The sequence below is a fragment of the Bufo bufo genome, chromosome 2, assembly GCF_905171765.1.
Source record: "Bufo bufo chromosome 2, aBufBuf1.1, whole genome shotgun sequence".
Taxonomy (NCBI): domain Eukaryota; kingdom Metazoa; phylum Chordata; class Amphibia; order Anura; family Bufonidae; genus Bufo; species Bufo bufo.
This window is the reverse complement of record NC_053390.1, coordinates 557,555,258-557,582,023: the sequence shown is the minus strand read 5'-3', so window position 1 is coordinate 557,582,023 and position 26,766 is coordinate 557,555,258. Positions and strand designations below refer to the sequence as shown.

Sequence of the window (26,766 nt, the reverse complement as noted above, 5' to 3'; positions counted from 1 at the left end):
GGGCACTTCTATTTAATTTTTTTTCCAGGGCCACTTTAAATTCCCAGTCCACCCCTGCTTCCATGCTTACTACACTTCCCTTTATAATCTTCCTCCATCGTCACATGTGAATGGATCGCACTACACACTCCTCTCATTATGGTAATATCTATCTAATACGGCGCTACCCACCCTTTTGAAGGACTATATAGCTTACTTAGAGTCTCATATCACGTCAAAAGAACTTGCCTCTGTGATTTCCTCCTTTCCGGGGGGGGGGGGGGGGGGGTGAAAGCCCAGGCCCTGATGACTATACTGCTAAGTTATTTAAGACGTTGCAGCCTGAACTTTCTCCTCTCCTTCTGGATGCCTTTAATACCATCTCCGAGGATCATGATTTCCCACCATCTTTTTTGCAAGCACATGTCACTGTGATCCCAAAAGAGGGGAAGGACCCCTAATTATGCTCCAGCTACAGGCCAATCTCCCTTATCAATGTGGACGCAAAAATACTGGCATGTCGGCTGGGGGGCCTGCTGGGGGGATCAAGTAGGCTTCATACCGGTAGAGAAGCCTGAGATAATACCTTAAAATTTAAAAAATGTCAGACAAATTCCATTTTGTTGGCAATAAAGCCTTCTGATTCAGTTAGTCAATAATAATAATAATATTATTTTAATTTCACAACTTTGTAATGTAAACCAAATTAGAAGTTTACATATCTACACATGGATTGTCCTAAGGTAAGTTGACATTTTTATGTATTTTCCATGGAATGATGCAGACAGACTGGAAAAACATGTCAACAAAAATGTGAGCTGTTGCTTACATACATAAACACCCCCTCGTAGTGAGAATTGGCAGCGGCATCTTTAACTCCTCGTATTTCTACACGTTCTGTCGGCAGAGTTTCAGAGATTATTATTGCACAAGTTTAGTCTGCCTCTTATATTGTATCAGTCATTGATGTTCAGGTCAGGATTTGGAGGCCTAAATGCTGCTCTGGGTCAGTTCTGTGAGGGTATCATTTTGCTGTTATGAACCTGCAAGGAATTTTTTAGCATTTGGTTATAGGCCTGTACCAGACCATTTTCTTTCTTGTTTTCCTACCAATGTGACAAGTTTGTGGATGGGGAGAGGATGTTGAACTTGGGAAAATGGGGGAACGAGCACTGTGACTAGTTTGGGGGTGGGGTGAGGACGGTGAGCTTGCATGTAATTGCTGTGTGGATGATGAAGACGCAACTTTCTGACTACCTTGGTGGAGGGACGGTGATCCTGCATTACCCCTGAAGACGCCGGTCACGGCGAAACATGTCGGGGGGCAGCGTGAGGCTTCAGTTTTAACACAGTGCAGTTTGCAGCCCCAAACAGCATAAGGGGAATCGCAACACTGAATATATAGCATGCTGGCAGCGCGCAGCCAGCCGCATCAGTGGTGATTAGGAGCGACCTGTACCCCACACTAAGTAAGGGGATGCTGTACAACAGTATAGTAGGACTGCGACGCACTGGAATTTTAAGACATAGTTAAGTTAGCAATCCGTTTTATTAGCATACTAATAAAAGTTAAGTATTAGGTATTTTGGAATAGGTGCTGGATTAACAGGTGTATATTAGTCCTTTGGACATCAGTTGTTATTATTTTTGACAATGAATGATTGCTCGTGGAATGGGGAATAAGCTCTCTGACTACTTTGGAGGGTGTGGTGGTAATGGTGAGTATGACTGTTATTAATGTGTGGAGGAGGGGGGGGGGAGTGCAGAGATCTGGATGTGATTGAGTATGGGGGTGAGCTCTGATTATTGTGGGGGTTACCAGTGTATGGGGGACAGTGGTGGGGAGGGCAGTCATGTAAAATTAGTGAGTGCTGCCTCCATTGTCAGCAAGTGTATGTTTGGTGGGAGAGTCCCCATATACTGGTCCCCCATATATTGGGCCTTTAGGCAGATTCAGATGAGCAGTGACCTGCTTTATTATCCATATATTTGCCAGAAGGCAATTTTTCTAAAAGTCAGGCAGTGTTACATATTTGTGTTATATGACTTTGTAAGGCACGGCACCCTGAGTGCTTTAGCTTACCGTAGATAAAAAAAATTCTGGCACAGGTTGTTGATACCTGTCCTACATAATATTATTTGAATGCTGTAATACTAGATATAACCTTTCATATCAAGTATTTGTTTATAACACTAAGGTTTAATATGAACTGAGGGCATCTCACATGAACATGGTGCTATGAAAAAAAAAACATCAAAATTCTGTATAATTTTGCCATTCATTATTCATATTGATGCCTGATATAAACTTATCTCCATCGCACATAGGTTCCCATGTTAGGAAACATTTCCTGCTTGGTATTTTTTTATAATGTACACCCCTGTAAGAAAAAAACGTTTACTGGCCCGATGGAGGCACTCTTGTGATTTGAGTTTTGGATATGTTTGGCACGTGTGTTGAGAGCTTTCCCAGCACATTTGCCAAATTAGAGAATATAATAATATATAATGGCCTCAGCATTTTAAATATATCAAGATGTTGTCTAGCCAGCATAATATCAAACTGGTTCTTCTTTTTTCATAGGAGTACAATTCAGATAAGCTCTATGTCCCACCAAGGTTGATTGAAATTCAAGTGGCTTCTTTGTCTCCTGGAGGAAAGGTTAGTTGACCATTTTAAGTCTCTTGATTTGCAGAGTAGGAAGGCATTGTGGGGAAATATTGCCATGCATGTAATGCAAGCGGGTGTGGACCCACTGCGCCACTGATTGGCTGTACTCTGGAGGGTTGTAACTAAGCAACTACCTGGTCTTCACTAGAGCCTCTGATGGCGAAGTTAGGCTTGAGCCGTTTGGGTAGTTGCCAGGTGCCACTCCAGAGCAGTCCCCGAGTCAGTGGCAGCTGACCAGGGGGTGAGGGTACCCGATGCAAGTACCATGGGGACGTGCGTTGCCAGGAGGATACGGGTCTGGACAGGGAGCAATCAAGAAAGGTCAGTAAGCGAAGTCCGAGGTCAGAGGCAGACGGCAAGCAAACACAGTCCATAAACGAGATCCAAGGTCAGAGGCAGGCGGCAAAAAGGCAAGGTCCAGGAGTTCAATAAGCAGAGTCTGGTACACAGTGAAGCAGATAAGAGAAACACCTTTGCACATGAATCTAGACAAGCTAGAGACCATGAGTTGCTCAGGCATCTTCCTGTGATAGGAAGCGCCTTTAAATACCTCCTGCAATCCAGCCATAGGCTGGTGAGACAGAGGGGGTGTATGTGCTGCTTCATAGGTGAAGAGAGACACACCTATGCAAGCTGAGACACCAGTACAAGTTTCCAGCAGGAAGGAAACTCTGACATGGAACACAGATACCATAGTTAAGCTATCTGCTGCCCGCGATTGTCAGCACGGCGCATGGCGGCAGGGAAAGAGAGAGCCCGGCGCCATTGCCCGTGGTTAGGGGCAGCAGCTCCGGCACGTACTTGCAGGATAACAGGCCAAACTGGATGGACAAATGTCTTTTTTCGGCCTTATGTACTTTGTTACTATGTTACCACGGGGAGGTGAAGAACCAGGAACCAGATCAATAGGACAATCATAGGGCCTGTGTGGAGGTAACTTCTCGGCCTCCTTCTTTATCGAAGACGTCTGCATAGTCATGGTATGCTGCAGGCAAATCTTCAATATTGGTGGTACCCGAGGTAACCGAGCAGGCAGAACAGGAGAAAGACACTTCCAAAGGCAGTACTTTCCCAAACGAAGCACCTCTCCAGACTTCCAATCAAGAATGGTTCATGGTAGCCCCAAAAGGAGAGAATGAGAGAGACTTTGATGAATCAAGAACGAAATCTCTTCTGTATGAAGAGCTCCTACCTGTAGTTTCACAGGTTCAGTAGAAAATTGTACGGACTCAGATAGAGCCCTTCCATCGACAGATGACACCATCAATGGTCTCTGCAGGCGCCGGACTGGAATACGATATCGATCCACTATGGCTTGCTGCAGGACGTTTCCCGCTGATCGGGAATTCAGAAGAGCCATCTCCGTAAACCGATTATCTCTAACCGACAAAGTTGCCGGCAGATTCAGGGGTGGAGAGGAATTATCTTCACCTAGGGCCGCCTCTCCAACGGACCCTAGGTTCTGGAGTTTCCCGGCTACAGGGGACAAGCACGGAGCACATGATCAGAACCATCACAATAGAAACAAAGTCCTTTGGCACGGCGGTGATCACGTTCCTGTTCAGTCAGCCCAACTTGGTCGACCTGCATGGGCTCAGGAACTGCAGACAACATAAAAGGCAAAGGGTTGCTTGCTGAAAAGAAGATGCCAGGCGAAAAGGTCTCCCCTCACATGCCACTTCTCTGGCACGTTCCTGAAACCGTAAATCAATTCGAGTAGCCAGGGAGATGAGGTCATCCAAGGTGGAAGGAACATCCCGTCCGGCCAGCTCGTCTTTAATTCTCCCACAGAGGCCCTCCCAAAAGGTAGCCACAAGTGCCTCATTATTCCAGCCAAGTTCAGAGGCTAGCGTACGGAACTGGACTGCATACCGGCTCACGGATTGGTTCCCTTGACGCAACCGCAGTAGGGAGGATGTGGCTGAGGTGGTGCGTCCGGGCTCGTCAAACACCCTGCGGAAGGCTTCTAGGAAGGCCTGTAGATTCATTTTGACTGGGTCGTTCCTTTCCCAGAGAGGATTGCCAGTGCCTCCCCAGTAAGGTGTGACATAAGAAAAGCCACTTTGGCTCGGTCTGAAGCAAATTGGTGGGGCAAGAGTTGAAAATGAAGGGTGTATTGATTTATGAACCCCAGGCATTGCTTAGGATCACCAGTAAACCGTGGAGGAGCTGAGAGACGAGACCCAGATCCTGGTACGTAGGAAGATGGCGGAGCAGGAGCCGAGCCGAGGATGTCAGGTCATTTAGACGCATATTCACATTACGTAAATAGGACAGTATTTTATCCTGCCTCTCACGGTGTTGTGCCAACTCCTGGTGTAACTCGGGGAGACTGGGAGGGTTCGGATCAGTGGGGTCCTTAGCCTGAGCAAACTGTAATGCAAGCGGGTGTGGACCCACTGCTCCACTGACTGGCTGTACTCTGTAGGGACGTAACTAAGCAACTACCTGATCTTCACTAGAGCCTTTGATGGTGAGGATAGGCTTGAGCCGTTTGGGTAGTTGCCAGGTGCCACTCCAGAGCAGTTCCTGAGTCAGTGGCAGTTGACCTGGTGGTCAGAGTACCCGGTGCAAGCACCGAGGGGATGTGCGTGGCCAGAAGGATCCGGGTCTGGACAGGCAGCGATCAGGAAAGGTCAGTAAGCAAAGTCAGAGGCAGGCGGCAAACAGGCAAAGTCCAGGAGTTCAATAAGCAGAGTCCAGTACACAGTGAAGCAGATAAGAGAAACACCTTTGCACATGAAGCTAGAGACCATGAGTTGCTCAGGCATCTTCCTGTGGTAGGAAGCGCCTTTAAATACCTCCTGCAATCCAGCCATAGGCTGGTGAGACAAAGGGCATGTATGTGCTGCTTTATAGGTGTAGAGAGACACATCTATGCAAGCTCAGACACCAGTACAAGTCTCCATCAGGAAGGAAACTCTGGCCATACAGTAGTTAAGCTATCTGCTGCCCACACTTGTCAGAACGGCGCATGGCGGCAGGGAAAGAGGGAGCCCGGCGCCCTTGCCCGCGGTTAGGGGCAGCAGCGCTGGCACAGACAGCTGAGCTAACAATGCATACTTCTCAAGGGGGCTTTAAAGAGAAACTGTCTTTTTTTTTTGGTACTAGTATTTCTTTCTATGGGCAGGTTGAATTTTGATGTCATACTGATACACACGTCCAGGGAAGGCGTCCCACTAGTATATAGCGAAGAAGGACTGGTACTTTCTTTCTTGATTATATGAAGAAACGTTTATTCAAGGCATAATGGCATTGACTAGTTTCGGCTCAAGCAGTTTGAAAAAGTCTCAGGCTTTAGTCGAAACTAGTCACTGATGATGCTGTTATGCCTTGAATAAACGTTTCTTCATATCATCAAGAAAGTGAGTGCCGGTCCTTCTTCGCTATATACTGATATTTTGGTTCATAAAGTATTTGTTTTGCCTGCGTGCTGAATGTCTATTAGCACTTCAGACATAGTAGTCTAAGGCCTCATGCACACGGCCGTGCCGTTTTTTTGCTGTCCGCAAACCGGAAACCGGAAAAAACCGGAAGCCGCCCGTGTTGCCTTCCGCAATTTGCGGAACGGAACGGGTGCCGGCAATATAAATGCCTATTCTTGTCCGCAAAGTTATATTTTTTTAACGGGGACGCGGAACGGAGCCACGGATGCGGACAGCACACGGAGTGCTGTCTGCATCTTTTGCGGCCCCATTGAAGTGAATGGGTCCGCATCCGAGACGCCAAAACGGCGTCTCGGATGCGGACCCAAACAGTAGTCGTGTGCATGAGGCCTTAGGCTGAGTTCACACTTCATTTATTTGGTCAGTTATTTCCATCAGTGGATGTGATCCAAGAACAGGAGTGGGTCAAAAACACAGAACAGGAGCAAATCTATTCATAATACCTTATATCTGAGTTGGCTTCACTCCTGGTTTTGGCTCACATTAACTGATGGAAATAACTGACCAAATAACTGAAGTGTGAATTTGTCCTAAGAGGAGCCACATCCAGACAGGGCCGGCCTTTGGGGTGTGCGGGCTGTGCGGCCGCACAGGGCGCCATAGTAACAGGGGCGCTGGGCGGCCGACAGCTCGCAATGTAATCTGCGGCAGACGAGGCTGTACTTGTGTTCTCCCTCGGGGCGCCCCCTCCATCTCTCCCTGACCTGATTCGTTCCTCCTCCCCTGTGTCTGACCTGCCTGCTGCCCCTGCCGCTGCCAGTAAGAAGAGAGACAGGAGGAGGAGGGGAGGGGCTGTGGCCACTGCGCCACCAATGAAGAAAACTGACCTGTAATACAGATACAGGAGGCGGGTGCTGGAATCAAATAGCCGGCACCCGACCTCTGTGACAGGGAGCTGCGATCAGTGGCAGTTGAGTTAACCCTTCAGGTGCGGTACCTGAGGGGTTAACTGCCGCTGATCGCAGCTCCCTGTCACAAAGGTCGGGTGCCGGCTATTTGATTCCGGCACCCACCAGGGGGGGCGCACTGTGCCACCAATGTTTATTATATTGAGGGGGGGCGCACTGCGCCACCAATGTTTATTATATTGGGGGGGCCCACTGCGCCACCAATGTTTATTATATTGGGGGGGCCCACTGCGCCACCAATGTTTATTATATTGGGGGGGCCCACTGCGCCACCAATGTTTATTATATTGGGGGGGCCCACTGCGCCACCAATGTTTATTATATTGGGGGGGCCCACTGCGCCACCAATGTTTATTATATTGGGGGGGCCCACTGCGCCACCAATGTTTATTATATTGAGGGGGGGCGCACTGCGTCAATGTTTATTATACTGGGGTGTTGGGGGGGCGCACTGCGCCACCAATGTTTATTATACTGGGGTGTTGGGCGGGCGCACTGCGCCACCAATGTTTATTATATTAAGGGGGGCGCACTGCGCAAATGTTTATTATACTGGGGTGTTGGGGGGGCGCACTGTGCCACCAATGTTTATTATATTGAGGGGGGGCGCACTGCGCAAATGTTTATTATACTGGGGTGTTGGGGGGGCGCACTGTGCCACCAATGTTTATTATATTGGGGGGGCCCACTGCGCCACCAATGTTTATTATATTGAGGGGGGGCGCACTGCGCCACCAATGTTTATTATATTGAGGGGGGCGCACTGCGCCAATGTTTATTATACTGGGGTGTTGGGGGGGCGCACTGCGCCACCAATGTTTATAATACTGGGATGTTGGGGGGGCGCACTGCGCCACCAATGTTTATTATATTGAGGGGGGGCGCACTGCGCAAATGTTTATTATACTGGGGTGTTGGGGGGGCGCACTGCGCCACCAATGTTTATTATACTGGGGTGTTGGGGGGGCGCACTGCGCCACCAATGTTTATTATACTGGGGTGTTGAGGGGGCGCACTGCGCCACCAATGTTTATTATACTGGGGTGTTGGGGGCGCACTGCGCCACCAATGTTTATTATACTGGGGTGTTGGGGGGGGGCGCACTTTGCCACCAATATTTATTATATTGGGGGGGCGCACTGCGCACATCGATGGGTAAGGGAAATTTCACAGCAGAGTGCGCATGCGCTGGGAGCCTCGCCGGCGGTTAGGGTAGGGAAAAATTATGGGCCAGTGCACAGGTGCGGTGATCGGATTGATGTTCTCAGCAGGACACCGGCCGACACTGCGCATGCGCTGGGAGCCTCACCAGCGGTTAGGGTAGGGAAAAAGCACTGGCCCATACGTAATTTTTCCCTTCCCTAACCGCTGGTGAGGCTCCCGGTGCATGCGCAGTGTCGGCCGGTGTTCAGCTGAGAACATCCATCCGATCACTGCGCCTGCGCACTGGCCCATAGTTTTTCCCTACCCTAACCGCCAGCGAGACTCCTGGCGCATGCGCACTCTGCTGTGAAACTTCCCTAACCTGACGTTGTGCGCCTGCGCGGCGCTGCACACCTCCTCACGTCATGTCCGGTGCGACCGGAAGTGACGAGGGTAGGGAAATCTCACGAAGTAGGGAAGTATAACATTACACCGGCCTTTGGGGTGTGTGGGCTGGTAACTACTTGGTTGGATAGTCAGCCAGCCTATGCCATGATGCCAGCAACAAGCAGTGTTTTTTTTTTTTTTTTTTGGGGAGGGGACGTCACAAGGTTAGCTCGCACAGGGCGCCTGGACACCTAAGGCCGGCCCTGCATCCAGACATATCATGTGTCATGTGAATAGTTGCCAGATGTAACCTGAAACACTTGGGCCTTAAAGGGATATTCCGATTGTTAAAAGTTATCCTCTATCCACAAAATAGAGGATAACTATTAGGTTGGTCCCCACACCTGAAGTGAACAGAGCGGCAGGTCAAGCATGCGCACTGGCACTCCATTCGTCTATAGGGAATAACTTTTAACAACCAGAATACCCCTTTAACACAAAATCTGTTTGTGTCTGTAAAGTCACTTGAGTTCTTACAAAAAATATTTTCTTCATTATGTCCAGGAACAACCATTAAAGACAAATAATGCTGAAGTGGACCCACCCAAATCCTCTCCAAGACTTAAGGTAGAAATTTATTTTCTTATCTTTCGTAATAGGATGTTGGATATAGGGTTGTTGCGGGTATCGAAATTTCGATACCCAATCGATACTTTTGTCCCGGTATCGATACGATACCGGGATTTCCGTTTTTTCGATACTGGGCTGCGCTTCTGCGCAGTCTAGTATCTCTGAACATGAGCGCGCTGCTATCGGCGCGCTCATGTTCTCTCTCAGCAGCACGGGGAGAAGGAAGCAGTCCTCCCTCCCCCTGTGCTGCTGCCGCTGCCACCAATGAGAAGAGAGGGGCGGCAATGAGAAGAGAGGGGGTGGAGGAGGGGCGGCAATGAGAAGAGAGGGGCGGAGGAGGGGCGGGCGCACTGCGCCACCAATGATAGGATTACTATCGGAGCGATGGGAGGAGACATCAGCTTCACTAGTGGGCGTTCCTTTTCCCTGCGCTGCGATTGGACAGCGCTACAGCCAGGGAGAAGGAACGCCCACTAGTGAAGCTGATGTCTCCTCCCATCGCTCCGATAGTAATCAGCAGCATGTGGAGCAGGAGAGGAGACAGTAATGGGGCACTGCGAGCGAACGGAGCGGCGCCCAGGACTAAATGGTGAGTGCTGAGACATCGCTGGGCGCCGCTCTGTGTGGCCTAATAGTGAAAGTCTGGACTCATATACAGTAGTCAGTCTTTAACACATACAGGAGGCGGGTGCCGGCAGCAGAATCGCATTGCCGGCACCCTGCCCCTGACAGGGAGCTGCGATCAGCGGCAGTTAACTGCCGCTGATCTGCTAGTACCCGCCTCCTGTATAAAGGGGTAAAATCATTGGTGGTGCAGTGTGCCCCCCCTCAATCCCCCCCATCCCATTAAAATCATTGGTGGCACAGTGCGCCGGCCCCTCTCAACCCTCCAGTATTAAAATCATTGGTGGCAGTGGCCACAGGGACCTCTCCACTCCCCCTCATTGGTGGTGCAGTGGCAGCTTCTGATCGGAGCCCCAGCTGTGTAAGCCTGGGGCTCCGATCGGTTACCATGGCAGCCAGGACGCTACAGAAGCCCTGGTTGCCATGGTAACATCCCTGATGCTGTGTGCACAAAGCACAGAGCAGCAGGGACAGTGTGGAGTCCTATTCACCCTGATAGAGATCTATCAGGGTGAATAGGAAAAGGGATGAAAGATCCCAGGTTCTAGCCCCTAAGGGGGGAAATAGTTATTAAATAAAAAGTGAAAAAAAAAAAAAAACACTAAAATATGAAGTATAAATCACCCCCCTTTTCCCAATTTCACATATAAAATATATAAATAAACATATTACATCGCCACGTCAGAAAAGTCCAAACTATTAAAATATAAAAAAAAAATCTAGGTGGTGAATGCCGGAACAGAAAAAATAAAATAAAAACTGCGCGATTCGCCATTTTTAAAAATGAGGAATGCACGTGGCTTTTTTTGTTTATTTTTTTCGCGTGGTATCGAATGGTATCGAGTATCGCAATACTTTTTCATGGTATCGAAACCGAATCAAAAATTTGGTATCGCAACAACTCTAGTTGGATATTTAACCCTTGTGCATTTGAATGTTCCTGTACATCCAAATTTGCACAGGGTAATTAGTACCTCCAGATACATCCATGGGCGCACAGGAATAACAGCCACATCCCTCGGGTATCATCTGTTTAGCCATGTAGATGCCACGTTCAGTAAATATTGTAGAAGAGAATCATAATGTCCTTTTGTATTAGACTAAAATCGCAGTCAATGGCCACCTTTACAGCATTTGGGAGAAACTTAAGATTTTGCTTGGAATATCCTTCTGTATATTTTTAGTGCAGCAGTGCCATGACACTTCTTGTGAGACACATGAACTTGTTTGAAATATGCTGGTTTCAATTGCAATAGCTAATGGATTGTTATTTTATCATATATTGACAGGAAACTTTAACAGATGTTCCAACTAGGCAAAGAAGTAATCCAGAAATTGCTGTTCCTTCTGTTTCACCAAGGAAGAAGGTACTATGGAGACTATGGCCTAATTATATTTTTCAAATAAATCTTATTATTGATTGCAGTGTGCCATGCTCATTTCAGTGCATCAGGGGTCCTTGTAGTCTCTGACTGCATCATTTACTCATTTCCATGCACTCTGGAAGGAAAATGTGTCTGAGCAGCATATTACCAGTTGCTGCCTGTAGTGTCCTGCATGAATTTCTAAACCCTTTCCATGAAGAAAAGACTGTTTCTTGGGGTGAAGTCTTGGTTGTTCTCTCACAGTTAAAGGGTTTGTCTCATCTAAGACAATGGGGGCATATCACTAAGATATGCCCCCATTGTCTTATAGGTGCGGGTCCCACCACTGGGACCCACACCTATATCGGAAACGGAGCCCCACAAAGTGGTGGCTGGAGGACTCCTGTCCTGCCACCACCAAGCTCTCTCCCCATAGAAGTGAATAGGAGTGCACCTCGAATGATCGGCCACCGCTCCCATTTACTTCAATGGGCCTGACTGAAATAGCCGAGCCAGCGCTCTGCTATTTTCAGCGGCCCCCTAGAAAATGAATGGAGGGCAGCTGCGCATGCGCAGTGCGCCCTCCACCACTTTCAGGGCTCCGTTTTCTATATAGGTGTGGGTCCCAGCGCCTATCAGACAATAGGGGCATATCCTAGCCATATGCCCCCATTGTTTGAGATGAGACAACCCCTTTAAGTATGATTTGATTTCCTCTATCCAGTAACGGATACTGTATAACTGGATAAAAATGTGTTCTGTGTAAATATATGTTAAGAAATTGGATGAGGCCAGTTGCAGGTGGTTTGAGTAAAGACAAAAGTTACCATTACATGAAATTATGCTATACATGGAATATTTCCACACTCCCAGGGTCCATTCACACGTCCGCAGAATGGGTCGGAACGGGTGCGGACCCATTCATTCTCTATGGGGCAGGAATGGATGCAGACACTGTGCTGTCCGCATCCGTATTTCCGGAGCGCGGCCCTGAACCTCCGGTCCGCGGCTCCGGAAAAAAATAGAACATGTCCTATGCTTGTCGGCAATTGCAGCCGAGAATAGGCAATTCTATGGGGGTGCCGGCCGGGTGTATTGCAGATCCGCAATACACTACGGACGTGTGAATGGACCCTTAACATCACCTTTTTCATTAATAATACAGTTTTCCTGTTGGTCTTCTGGATATACATTAGAACAAAAGGTTCTCAGTAATCTACAGCTAATACAACATGGGAACAGGTATCTGTATTTTTCTCTTAAAGGGAGTCTGTCATCAAAGTTTCACCTTTTTAGCCCTTGCCATAGATTTCTAGCAGCCTTACAGTTAATAAAAACGTTACCTTTATGAGCAATCCTGGACTTATAAAACCGGCAAAAAACAACTTAGTAGCATATGCAAATGAGGGCTTGCAAGTGCCCAGGGGCGGCGTTACCCTCGTAGGTGCCCAGCTAGCTCAGCCTTATCGTTGCTTCCCCCCACCCATTCTTTCCCTCTGACCGCCCATCTACTTACTTCTTGTTTCGCCGAGATCCTGCGCACTCAGTCCGTCAGCCGGCGCATGCGCACTGCGATGCCCATTCCTTGTACGGCATCACAGTAATTAATGCGCATGCGCCGGCTGTGAAGAATGGGTGGGGGGAAGCGACGATAAAGCTGAGCTAGCTGGGCACCTACGAGGGTAACGCCGCCCCTGGGCACTTGCGAGCCCTCATTTGCATATGCTACTAAGTTGTTTTTTGCCGGTTTTATAAGTCCAGGATTGCTCATAAAGGTAACGTTTTTATTAACTGTAAGGCTGCTAGAAAGCTATGGCAAGGGTTAAAAAGGTGAAACTTTGATGACAGACTCCCTTTAACATAAGAGGAGATTAAAAGAACGGCCTGTGTTTGCAGAGTTCTGGTTCTCTGGAGAAGTAGAATAAAGCATGTACGCCTGGAAAAAACAAAACAGCATTATGCTTCTGTGGGCAGGCTAAACATTTTCAAAGATTACGCATTGATGGCCTCTTTACATGGTTTCCGAATGCTAATTGTTTCCGGTGTGTATGTCAGTTTTGTTCAGGGTACACAATGTTTAAAAGCAGGAAAACCACAAGGCGTCTGCCGCGCTGCCAACACTAGTAGAGCCATAGCAGATTATCCCGGACTCCTAATTCTACCATGTGCCCCCAGTTTAAACATTTGCAGTTCTCCATGTTGTAGGAACCACTGATGCATTATTATATCACTTTATTAACTTCAAACCACACGGATCACCTTGCAAATAATTTCAGCACTACAAGCTGTGTGCTACCTCATATGTAATGAAAGAAACCACACTCATGGATATTGAACGGAGTATTAGCCCCTTAATGATCAGTCTTGAAAGGGTCTTAAAGGGGTTGTCCATTCCTTTACAAATGATGACCATTACTACCTGATCATTGGGGGTCCAACTCCCCGCACCGCTGCCGATCAGCAGTTCTACAGTGCTGAAAGTCGCACTTGAACTTCACAGCTCTGTCTGTTGTGCAATGGACAGTGCTGGTTACTGCTGCTCCAGTTCACTTAAGCCTGTATTACATTGTCTACTTTTTTGGCCAATAATTGCTAATGAGCGTTCACATGCTTAAACATCAGCGCTTTCCGGCGGCAAATTGTGCTGTTTAATAACGATCTGCTGCTGGCAAAACACTAGATGGTTTAGGGACAAGCGATGGCGTAGCATTTCTCCTCCCCATGCTGCGGAGGATATTGCTGCATGTAATAGCAGCAGTCTCCTCCACTAGCGAGCAGGTGATTACCCGGAGGGAACGCTTCCCTCCTGACAATCGCTTGCTCAATCGACCTGTGTAATACAGGCATTAGCCTTCCATCCATTGTGTGTTTGTCTACTGCCATAAATGCTGATCAGTGGGCGTGCCAGGTGTTGGCCCCGCAATCAATCGGAAAACCTTTTAACATATAATAAAAACAATTTAAACTGTACCTCATTTTCTGATGACATGTTCCCTTTAAAGGTAGCGCAAGGTTGAATTTAACTACACAACAAAGACAGATAAGGGGTTTTACAGGATTGCAAAAGTTTCATCTGTGCTACAAGTGGCAAATATAACATTTAATCAGTAGGACTAACAGTACCCGTTTCTCATTTACCCTAGCTTAAAGGGGTTATCCAAGATTTATAATGTCCCCCCATATGCCAGGGCCCCTCACAGAGGTTGTACTTACCTTGCTCCCCCACACCCACGTCGCTTCTTATAATGGCACGGCCGCCGCTACATCTCCCTGTCAGCGGATGAGAACATCCAGCGTCGGGGGTATTGCAGTTAATAGCAGATCGCGACGGGAACGAGCCACCCGAGCATTGCGGGTAATACTAGGGAGGCTCGTTCCTTTGCGGCCTGCTATTGGCAGGTGTACAAGTACAACCTCTGTGAGGGGCCCGGGCATATGGGGGGAGGGCATTATAGATTTTGGATAACACCTTTTAATATGCATCTTAAAAATCTCTACTTTATTGTAATTCAGTTAAAATCATGGTGCACTTTAAAAACCCAGCAAGGTTGTTGCTATATTTACCACATAACCTTTTAGTTACAGCTGTGACACAGATATATAAGCAAGGATCATGGTAAAGTGCACTACTACCACTAATCTCTATAGGATTGCCTACAAGATTTGGCTGATTAAAATACTGTCTGGTGATACTAGCGACAAATTGACAAAGAATGGTGTCCTTATATTAAGTTAGCACTGTCACCGCCGGCCCTGGGAGAGATCTTAGAAGTTCAGATAGACGGAAGACTCAGGAGTCCATCTGACAGATCTCTTGTTTTCATTGTTGCTGACAGGTTTCCACACCTTCACAGATGCTGCTCATTATCAGTCAGGTGGCTCTTTATATGTTCCGCCTCTCACTTGTTTCCCTGCGGCTGATAGTTCTTCTGTGGAGTGCTTTGCTTGTGTGGTGGTTCTCCTCTTCCAGTTGCTTCTCAAGCTAAGTCCTTTTCCCTTTTCTTGGTGTGTCTGTTCTGACTAGGCCTTAAGGAGACACTAGCTCCTTCAGTTTGAAAGGAGTCGGTTGCCTCTTTCCCTTTTCCCTAAGCTGAGGGTTTGGTGCAGTGTCTTAGTAGTCTCAGGTTCCTGTGCATGTGCATTTCTACCTTTGAGATTTGCACATGTTGTTAGCAGCTTAGGGAGAGTATCAGGGATTGCTAGGAGGTGACCTCTATGTTCCCTAGGTTTGGAGCCTAGTCTGTTGTTGTTTTGCTGTGGTTCCCTTTGGTTGTCTTTCCTTCCCCGTACTACGTGTGACAAGCATATTGTGGAATGTGCGCCCAGATTCCACACTGCAAATCTGCAGCAGATTACTGTATAAACAATTCTATGGTATTTTCCAGTGTACATTTGCATGCTGCGGATTTCTTCATTTCATGTGAACTATCAAATTCCATCATGTCCATTAATTCACAGATTAGTCACAAATTTCTTCCATTACCTTCAAAACAATTGAAATCCGCAACTAAATCCACAACTGACAAATGATTTGCGGATTTACTTGCGGATTTGTTATGGATTTCAATTGCTACAAATCTGCAGTGTGTGGATTTGGTCTAAAGGGATTGATATGAGTGACAAAAGTATGTTAGACAATTCATTGCAAAGAAATACAGTGTACTTTTGCTTTAATGCTAAGTATTCACATTATAGATGAGCAAATCAATTCTAAACTAATTGGACTGCCAAATGTATCCAGAGTATTTAGATTTGTTTTGGAAAAATAGCATAAAAATGCCACCCAGCACTATTTTATTGTAAAAATTGGTGGTAAAAAGAAGGTAGGAGGATGAAGGATCACACTACGCTGGGAGGGAGTTGGGGGAGCGGGTTTGCCAAAAAACAATTGCAGACAAAAGCCAGACACTATAGGGAGAGAATATGAAGATAGAGTTTTATCATGGAAAGCTTAGCATAGAGAGAGGGACTGGTCACTGTTCAAATTGTTTCATACAGCTTGCTGGCAAGCTCTGCATTACAAAATCCTACAAGAAACTCATATTTTTCTGCATGAACGGCCAGCCAGCTTTTTTGAAAAAAATAAAAGTTTCTACAGTTTATAGGCTTATTGCCAATTCTAATAGCATACATTCTTCTGCAAGTACTGAGGAATTAACCCTTTTTTTTTTCTAAAAAAAATAATAAATGTTTCTATTTATTGTTTGTATTTGGGCATTTCAGCACATTATACCAGTGTTATTTAACACGTTGTACTGTATATCACTGCAAAATACAGTTCAGTGTTAAAGCAAACACATTTTACTGCATTAACACCATTATTACACCCATTTTTATGAATTTGTTGTATTACTGAAAGATTCCAGTATTCAGTTACAGTAAATGCATTTGACTGCAAAAACTGCATTACTACCATTGTAAATTGTCAATACCAGTTTGCAGTGTTTTGTAGAAGGGAGGGATATTTAATTGCACTTATGTCTTTAAATTACAGAAAGAGCACTGCAATTCTGCTAGTACCGTTTAATAATCTGCGTGCCAAACCTCTGCCTTTTCATTTTTAGACTTCATAATAAAATGACTGGCAATTGAAAGACCCATGCCTCATCATCCGAGATTCATAATGTGGGTATTAGTACAAACAGCAGTAGCAGCATGTCCAGGCCAGTACTAGTAGTAGACCAAAGTTCGCCCTGGCTTTACCTTATTATTGAGGACAAAGAGCATGAGATTGTGGACTAGATAGTCGCTCCTCCCCTCAGTCACAGTAGAATGATGTGGATGTAACCTCTGATTCTGTGCCTTAGAGCCAGCATTCTTCCTGCTTCTCCTCCTTGCAACCCCAGAGAAGCCTTTAAGTTGCATCTTCTCTGTTTTTAATGACCGCTCCTTTTTTTTCCTAAGAAGATGCATCAAAACCCCATATGTTATGGAAGATACTCAAGGGAGTCTCTCTGTTGATGACTTGTGTAAGAACAGTCAAAATTCAGACTGCCATTAGGAGGTGGTTTAGGTGGAGGTGGGAGACCCCAGGCATAGCTGTGTTATTGTTGGTGCTAGTAGTATTTGTAGCCATGGTGGCGGCGGTAGGGGCAGTGGTACTGATACAGAGCAGAGAATCGGAGTGGAGAAAATGAGCCCATGATGTCATATCACAGTCTGACAAAAGTGGTTGGGAGGGTAAAGACTATGATAATGATTGTGTTTTGGGTAGGACCTGGGAGAAAGATTGGGGCGCTGAGGAGCAGACATCAGAAGAGAAGGGTGGTGGCCATAAAAAGCAGAGGCGATGTATGGCCAAAACCTCCAAAAGTCATCTCCAGAACTAATTATTTCATTGATATTGTGGGGACAGGCTCAAAATGTGCCAGACCTAGGCCTTGCTTCTACTGCTAGCTCTGTGAGAGTATCTCCCGTATGGTGGATTTTCTCCATACGGCTGGCACACAAACAGCCGTGTGCAAGATCTGCAGGATGAAGATAAACTGTGTTTGCTTTGAAACACAAACATAGGTATGAGGGCTCTATTGCAGCACATGAAGCAGCATCACAGGATCCTGTGGGAAATTGGAACTGGCCAGCATTCCAAGGAGAAATCATCTTTGTGGCAGCCAGGCCGCATCCCCAAGCAGTACAGGTTCCTTGTCTTTATCATCATCAGCTGCTTCTTCTGCTCAGATTCCTTCTCTTCCCTGGCTTACACTCCATCATGAGACATCCATAATGGACTGTGTGACCATATGAAAACTATTCATGACCAGCAATTAGCTTGTGTGCAAGCTGAATTCCCACTTGGCCAAGTTGCTGGCAGTGCACATACTGCTGTACCAAATTGTTGTGGCAATTGTGGCACAGTTCCACGCTTTCCTCAAATTCAATTCTTCTCTGTGCCATCAGCTTTAGTTTTTGCCAAATGGCATTAATCAGACTTTTGGCCAGGTGTTCTGCTGAATGATAGTAATACTTTTTTTTCCCCAGCTGTCCATTAAAAAACTGTTTAAAATTGTCTAGTTTTCTAAATAGCTGGCATTATCCTGACACAATCTGGCAGGGGATGGAGCGAGTACTTCCGAGACGGCGTGTAGTGTAATGAAGAGGAAGCAGCGCTCGCATGGAGCACGCCTCCTCTTCAAACAATTGATTGGCGGGAGTTCCGGGTGTCGGACCTTCGCCGATTTGATATTGATGACCTAACCTCAGGATAGGTCATCAGTATAAAACCCCTGCACAACCCCTTTAAAAGGAAAGGGGGAAAGTAAAGAGAGCAAAAATTCATTGTTTAAAAAAAAAAAAAGAGATAAAAATATATGAAAAAAAATCTTAGGGTCCTAGGAGACCTTAGTGTCAGGCCAGTTGAAGCATATTTGATTAGTGTAGAATCAATTTGGACACAAATCTATTTTTTTAAGAATTCTGTTAATCAGACAGTAAATGAATTTCAGGAAGTTTGCTCATATCTAATTCTCCTAAAGCTAATGTTTTTAGTGATGTTGCATACAGTACTCTTAAAATGAGTCAGAACTGTGTAACTTGTGTGAACATCTAGAATGAAAGAAATACCGGTACATATTTTTTTGCATTAGATGGCCCCAGGTAACTCATTCTTTGCTTTGGCAGAATTGTTTCCTGGGTCAGCAGTTTACAGATGCTGTGAATAGCAATTGCCTGGTGAGATATTTGCATGCTTGCGTATGTTTCACATCTTCCTTCTTTGTATTGCAAATGCTTGTGGGATGTACTTCATGCAAAAAGTGAAGGTCTTCCAGACATTTAAGGGTCAAGAGTAAAAGTCGACGGACCACAGAATCTCTGATCATAGACTCCTTTACGGAACTTTACACGACTGTATGTATTTTGTGGATCCACAAAAATTACGGATGACGTCCGTGTTGCATCCTTTTTTATGCAGACCCATGGTAACAATGCCTATTCTTGTCCACAAAACAGACAAGAATTGGACATGTTCTTTCTTTTTTGCAGGACTGTAGAATGGACATACGGATCCAGACAACACACTCTGTCGGATCTATAGAAATGAATACGTCCGCATCCGATCTGTAAAAAATGCGGATCGGATGCAGACAAAAAAATAGCCTGTCGTGATTTGGCTTATTCTGTGTGGTTGGTAAAGGTTCAGAGTTAATGTATAGCTGTATACCAGAGCTTGACGTCATTATCCCTGTAGGCTTCTCGTTATCTAAAATGGGGAAAAAATGAACTGTGTACTACACAAACATGCCAGCCTTTGTACTTTATGTTGACTATATTTTTCTGCATGTTGTTGAGGTAAACACTTTATAGATTCCAAAAAAATTGCTTCTTCAAATCGATTTCCTGCAGTCAAATGTGTTTTACGAAACTTGTTAAATTAGCACCCGCAGAGTTGTAAATGTTACATGTGTGTTATGCCTTGTTGTCTAAAATGCAGTGAAAATCTACGGTTTAATAGAAAATGGAAAAATCCTTCAATATTGCGTGATATTTTGTGAAAAAAATGGCATTTTGTCTGTTCTGTAAAGGCATCTGAGATGAGAGATTCTGCTGACTAGAGACTTCTATCCTTGACATTTACGTGTTTACAAGACCTTCACTATTTAATTCAAGGACTGATGAACTTTATATTGTATGAAGTGCAGATCACTGATAAAGGAGTATGCGAAAAATGTGCTCTTGTGCACTTCACATGCATGCTGTATACTTGATCCATGGCAGGGGTTACCTACTGATTTTATTTATTTTTTATATTACCAAATTCTAACACCTGTGGACAGAATATATACCTTGAAATTATATGAACCTTTTACGCGGAGAGCGTATTAAGAGTCAAAACAAGCACAATATTACAGCAACATGTGAATACAGTCTTAGGACTTTACTTGGGACATGAAAGTCCATAGTTAAAGGAGGTGTCTTACTTCAGCAAGTGGCATTTATCATGTAGAGAAAGTTAATACAAGCCACTTACTAATGTATTGTGATTGTCCTTATTGTGCAAGCACGACCACCACTGATGGATTACAGGGTGGTTGTAACCATGGAAACAAGCAATGTATAATGTGATGGAAAAATGAATCCAACCAGCAAAGGAGACAATATGGATAATAACAATACATTAGTAAGTGCCTTGTATTAACTTTCTCTACATGATAAATGCCACTTACTGAAGTGAGACAACCCCTTTAAAGAAATCTCACTTCATTTTTATTACCTACATGTAAATGTGTTACCCTTAAATATTTTATTAGCAAACGTGTCGCCCCCTCTCTTGTACGGTACATACAAATCATATACTGATCTAATCTTCTGGTAGTTGCCAAGATGATCTTTATAACTTCTGTACCAGCCCATGTGTGTCCCATGAGACATTTTCTCTAATGTTCAGTGCCTAGTGTCTCAGTGTGGTGGTGGAGTTGCTTGCTCTTTGTGGCTTTCTTGGTGTAATCTGGTTGCCCAGTTGCATTGATATTTCTGTTGCTCCATGAGCTGTACTACATGTCCTGTACGGCCCTCTGTCTGTGCCAGAATGAGCTGCTCTTTCAGACACCACGTGAAGATGGCTCCATTTTGTTTTTCTGGCACTTTGGGGGTCATTTATTAAGACCAGTGTTTTAGACACCGGTCTTAATAATCCTGTGTGCTGGCGGTAGATACGTTGAAGTTATGAAGAGGAGCCGACCTCTACATGCTTTGCGCATCCACATTTTCTAAGATGATAAATGAGACGAGCCTGCCGGCCTGTCCCCTTCACTACCTACACCACGCACCCTTTTTTTAGACCTGGAGTGAGTGGTGAAAAGTTGCAGATTGCGGTGCAAATAACCTTTGTGCTGCAATCTGCGACAGATATATGCCTGGCGTATATCTGATAGTAAATGTCCCCCATTGTGTGTACTGTACAGGTCCCTAAAGAAACCTCTGTCTTCATCATGGAAAGTGATTTACAGTTTCCAGCACCAGAGGTTGCACTACATTTTTTCCGGAAGAGTAAAAATACTCCTCTTATTATTTCTGAGGAGTATTTTTAGCCAAGGAGGAGTACAAAATTTGTGGTAATTCAGTACAGGGAGGATCCACCATATTGGGCTGTACTTTATCACTTGTCTATAATAACCTGCTGTGCATTCACTCCGGACACTAGGCCGCCAACTTATTAGAAGTCTGTGGTTGCCCTAATACCACTCTGTACAATCCAGCAGTTGCATGGGGTGGTAATAAGCCAAATATAGTTGCGGAAGTTCAGGGCAGCACTCCTAGTAGCCAGTATTTGGGTGCCAGCGATGAAAACACTTTACCAAAGTGTATAACGTAGAATAAATAAATGATACCGCGGCACATGTGCCGCGGTGTCATTTATTTATTATATATATATATATATGTGTATGTGTGTGTGTGTGTGTAAGCACTTCCTCTTTTGGATTCTGTACGTTTTAGGTCTCATGCACACGGCCGTCTCGTGCACTGTGGACAGCAATTTGCGGTCCCCAATGCACAGGAAACATCCATGCGGATTCCACAGACGGATCCAGACCCATTCAACTTGAATGAGTCTTTTATCTGTCCGCACCTTTGCGGTGCGGAGGCACGGAGAGAAACCCCATGGAAGCACTCTGCAGTGCTTCTGTGCCTCCGTTACACACCGGACATTCCAGATTGCGAATGGGTCCGCATCCATGATGCAGTGAGCACACGGCTGGTGCCCGTATATTGCAGTCCCGCTGTTTGCAGGCCGCAATATCGGCAATGGCTGTGTGCATGAGGCCTTAGACATAAAAAATAAAATAAAAACACAACATGCTTCCACCCACCCAGGGGCTGAAAAACTCCAGGCAGGCCCCCTGTCTAACATTGAAATCAAACCTTTTTTTTTTTTAAACACTTCTGCTGAACAGTATAACGAGAAGTCTGAAGCCTCAGTAGAGCGCTTACCCCTCCAGGCGCCATCCGGTAAGGATCGTGTGCCGCTGCTGGACTCAATGGTTGGCAGCCCGTTCAAACCGACCAATAACAAAGCTCCTTGATGTATGGAGCTTTGTTATTGGTTGTTTCAGGCAGCAGTAGCAGCATCGGTGCGCTGCCTGTGCCGTTCACAGCGCTTACTGCGCTGATGAAAAGCAGGGAAAAGTCTAAGGTGTATTGGTTCACCTTAGACTTTTTTTAAGCGTCTATGATGCTTGTACAGGCGTTATTGCGACCTCTGTCCAGCACCTATTACTGACTGTTATGTGTAAGGACTTTTTTCTTAAATCTTCATTCTCTCATTTTGGGACAATGGAATCAATTACCAGTTTTTCCATAGAGATATAGACTCATGTTACAATGGTTTCCACATACAATGGTCGTCCTGGAAGCAACTAATATTGTAACTTGAGGAACCACAGTACATATAAATTCTACAGACACAATGTTGTGTTGAACTGGTGATCACTATTCCATGTAATATAATATAACATAACATATTATGATATTCTCCTCATTGTAAAGGAATAGTCATGCATATTTCTAATAAACCTACTGAAAATAACACTATACAAAAAAAAATACACAAGTAGCGATACATCAACACTATTATAAACAGTCTGTGCTTTTTATTCCTCAAAATTTAAAGGGAATCTGTCACCATGAAATTTCAGTGTAATCTGGCAGGAGGAGCTGAGCAGGGTGATATATAGTTTTATGGGAACATTTCAGTATAACTTGTCATGTAATTTAAATTCCTGCTCGTCCTGGGCTTTAAAGTCAAGTAGGAGTCCTATCAGTGACTGACAACGATCTCTGTACATATAGTCATAGAGGGAAGGCTGTCATTGACTGATAGGACACCTCCTAGACTTCAAAGCCCAGAATAAGCAGGAATTTAAATGTATAAAATATGGGTTATACTGAATCTTATCCCATAAATCTATATATCAATCTGCTCAGATCCTCCTGCTCTATAACATCCTGTTCAGTTTAACAGGTTACCTGTCTTTATGGAAATCCACTGCAATCTGCTGGCAGCATGTTATAGAACAGGAGGAGCTGAGCAGATTGATATGTAGTTTTATTGCAAAATATTCATCAAAATGTATTCATGTAACTCTGAGGAGTCCAGTGGGTGGTCCCAATCAGTAATAATTGTAACTGTCACTGAGTAGGACCACCCTTTAAGTGAATAAGCAGAGGTTTAAGTGAATAAAATACAGCTTTTACTCAATCTTTTTCCACAGAACTATATTTCAATCTGCTCAGCCCCTCCTGCTCTATAAAATGCTGCCTGCAGATTCCGTGCATTTCCGTGGTAAAAGGTTTGCCTTAGGTTATTTTCATACTAGCGTTTTTACTGGATCCGGCAGGGTCCAGCAAAAACACTTCCGTTACTGATAATACAACCATCTGCATCCGTTATGTACGGATCCGGTTGTATTATCTTTAACATTGTGAAGACGGATCCATCATGAACTTCATTGAAAGTCAATGGAGGACGGATCCGTTTTCTATTGTGGCAAATTGTGTCAGAGAAAACAGATCCGTCCCCATTGACTTGTATTGGGGGTCATGCCGGATCCGTCTTGCTCCGCATCCCAGGACGGAAAGCAAAATACAACATGTTGCAGTTTGCTCTCCGGTCTGGGAACGCAATTAAACGGAACGGAATGCATTTTGGAGCATCCCGTTCAGTTCAGTTTTGTCCCCATTGACAATAAATGGGGACAAAACTGAAGCGTTTTTTTTCCAGTATTGAGCCCCTAAAACGGAACTCAATATCGGAAAACGTAAACACTAGTGTGAAAGTAGCCTTAAATAACTTTCACGGTTCATATTTTTTTCTTATGTGTTTCATACACTTTTATCATGAAATGATTTAATCTTCATGACATTGGTCAGAAATGCACATCTTTTGTCTAATCTCTAGTTGAGGAAATTAACTCAGCACATTATTTTGACTTTACTTGTCAGACTATATAGGTTTAGTCCCACGTATGCGCTAACATAGTTTCCGTTAGATCAGCTGCATTGTTTTGTGTGCATTGTACCTCAGAATGCCTATAACCTAAGTTTGAGAACCTGTGCTTATCTTTTTCCTGTATGATGCTGCAGTCTCCCTGTTCCCTGCATGAGTCATCTTGCTTTCGTGCGAGCTGTTTTTTTTGGCTTGCTAATAAGCTGGTTGTTTGTATTGTTTCTTCTTTTGCTAGAGGTCACAATGGCACGTTTCACTACAGCAGTTTATTTCTTGCAGTTTATTTTTCCTTTTAATTTTTTCATTACTTAAACCTGTGTTTTTTGTTTTTTTTAATGTTTTTAGGCAAACATTCCTGCTACTGAAAAAAGACTACAGGAAATTGAGGTGCCAAAACCAAAACAGTGTATTGGTGTCCCTCAGTCCAGCATCTTGGCGGTGAACAGAACGCCTTCTCCTGAATTCAAAGATCTAGTGGATCACCTAGTTACCAGCAGCTCAGACTCCATTCACAGGTTAGTCATTTTTAGATGCTTCAGTAGTTATGTGGGTCAATTAACAGTCTCTTGTTTGGGGTTTAAAGCATGTATATCTTTCTGCTTGCACACGATCTCTACGTGTAGTCATTATCTCTGTGATCACTCTTAACCCCTTAAGGACTCAGCCCTATTTCACCTTAAGGACTTGGCCATTTTTTGCAAATCTGACCAGTGTCACTTTAAGGCTCCATTCACACGTCCGCAATGTGTTTTGCGGATACACAGAGACACGGATCCGCAAAACACGGAAAGCGGCAATGTGTGTTCCGCATTTTGCGGACCGCACATTGCCGACATAATAGAATATGCCTGTTCTTGTCCGCAATTGCGGACAAGAATAGGACATGTTCTATTTTTTTGCGGAAACGGAAGCACGGATGCGGAAGTGCGGATCCGCAAATGTGGATGCGGACAGCACATTCCGTCCCCATAGAGAATGAATGGGTCCGCACCCTTTCCGCAAAATTGCGGAAAGGATGCGGACACATTTTGCGGACGTGTGAATGGAGCCTAAGTGCTGATAACTTTAAAACGCTTTGACTTATCCAGGCCGTTCTGAGATTGTTTTTTTGTCACATATTGTACTTCATGACACTTGTAAAATGAAGTCAATTTTGTAAAAAATTGCAAATTTCCAAGTTGCAATTTCTCTACTTCTATAATACATAGTAATACCTCCAAAAATAGTTATTACTTTACATTCCCCATATGTCTACTTCATGTTTGGATCATTTTGGGAATGATATTTTATTTTTTGGGGATGTTACAGGGCTTAGAAGTTTAGAAGCAAATCTTGAAATTTTTCAGAAATTGTCAAAAACCCAATTTTTAGGGACCAGTTCAGGTCTGAAGTCATTTTGCGAGGCTTACATAATAGAAACCACCCAAAAATGACCCCATTCTATAAACTACACCCCTCAAGGTATTCAAAACTGATTTTACAAACTTTGTTAACCCTTTAGGTGTTCCACAAGAATCAATGGAAAATAGAGATACAATTTCAGAATTTCCCTTTTTTGGCAGATTTTCCATTTTAATAATTTTTTTCCAGTTACAAAGCAAGGGTTAACAGCCAATCCAAACTCAATATTTATGGCCCTGATTCTGTAGTTTACAGAAACACTCCATATGTGGTTGTAAACTACTGTACGGGCACACGGCAGGGAGCAGAAGGAAAGGAATGCCATACGGTTTTTGGAAGGCAGATTTTGCTGGACTGGTTTTTTTGACACCATGTCCCATTTGAAGCCCCCCTGATGCACCCCTAGAGTAGAAACTCCATAAAAGTGACCCCATCTAAGATACTACGGTATAGGGTGGCAGTATTGTTGGTACTAGTTTAGGGTACATATGATTTTTGGTTGCTTTATATTAGGCTACTTTCACACTAGCGTTCAGGGCTCCGCTTGTGAGCTCCGTTTGAAGGGGCTCACAAGCGGCCCCGAACGCATCCGTCCAGCCCTAATGCATTCTGAGTGGACGCGGATCCGCTCAGAATGCATCAGTCTGGCGGCGTTCAGCCTCCGCTCAGCAGGCGGACACCTGAACGCTGCTTGCAGCGTTCGGGTGTCCGCCTGGCCGTGCGGAGGCAAGCGGATCCGTCCAGACTTACAATGTAAGTCAATGGGGACGGATCCGTTTGAAGATGACACTATATGGCTCAATCTTCAAACGGATCCGTCCCCCATTGACTTTCAATGTAAAGTCTGGACGGATCCGTTCAGGCTACTTTCACACTTAGAAATTTTTCTAAGTTATAATGCAGACGGATCCGTTCGGAACGGATGCAAACGTCTGCATTATAGGAGCGGATCCGTCTGATGAAACATCAGACGGACCCGCTCCGAACGCTAGTGTGAAAGTAGCCTTACTCTTTTTGTGAGGCAAGATAACAAGAAATGGCTGTTTTGGCACCGTTTTTATTTTTTGTTATTTACAACATTCATCTGACAGGTTAGATCATGTAATATTTTTATAGACCTGGTTGTCACGGATGCAGCGATACCTAATATGTATACTTTTTTTTATTTATGTAAGTTTTACACAATGATTTCTTTTTTGAAGCAAAAAAAAAAATCATGTTTTAGTGTTTCCATAGTCTGAGAGCCATAATTTTTTCAGTTTTTGGGCGATTA

The 26,766-nt window shown here is 44.8% G+C and overlaps 1 protein-coding gene across 6 annotated transcripts in view; it reads left to right on the top strand.

The window, feature by feature from the left end:
* Positions 1-26,766, top strand: part of FAM13A (family with sequence similarity 13 member A) — a 272,278-nt gene that overhangs the window by 92,241 nt on the left and 153,271 nt on the right. For all 6 annotated transcript variants that reach the window (XM_040418153.1, XM_040418152.1, XM_040418149.1 and 3 more), the window contains 4 exons: positions 2,564-2,641; positions 9,099-9,161; positions 11,078-11,155; positions 24,438-24,607. In XM_040418153.1, coding sequence (XP_040274087.1) covers positions 2,564-2,641; positions 9,099-9,161; positions 11,078-11,155; positions 24,438-24,607 — 389 coding nt within the window. The remainder of the gene's footprint in view (positions 1-2,563; positions 2,642-9,098; positions 9,162-11,077; positions 11,156-24,437; positions 24,608-26,766) is intronic.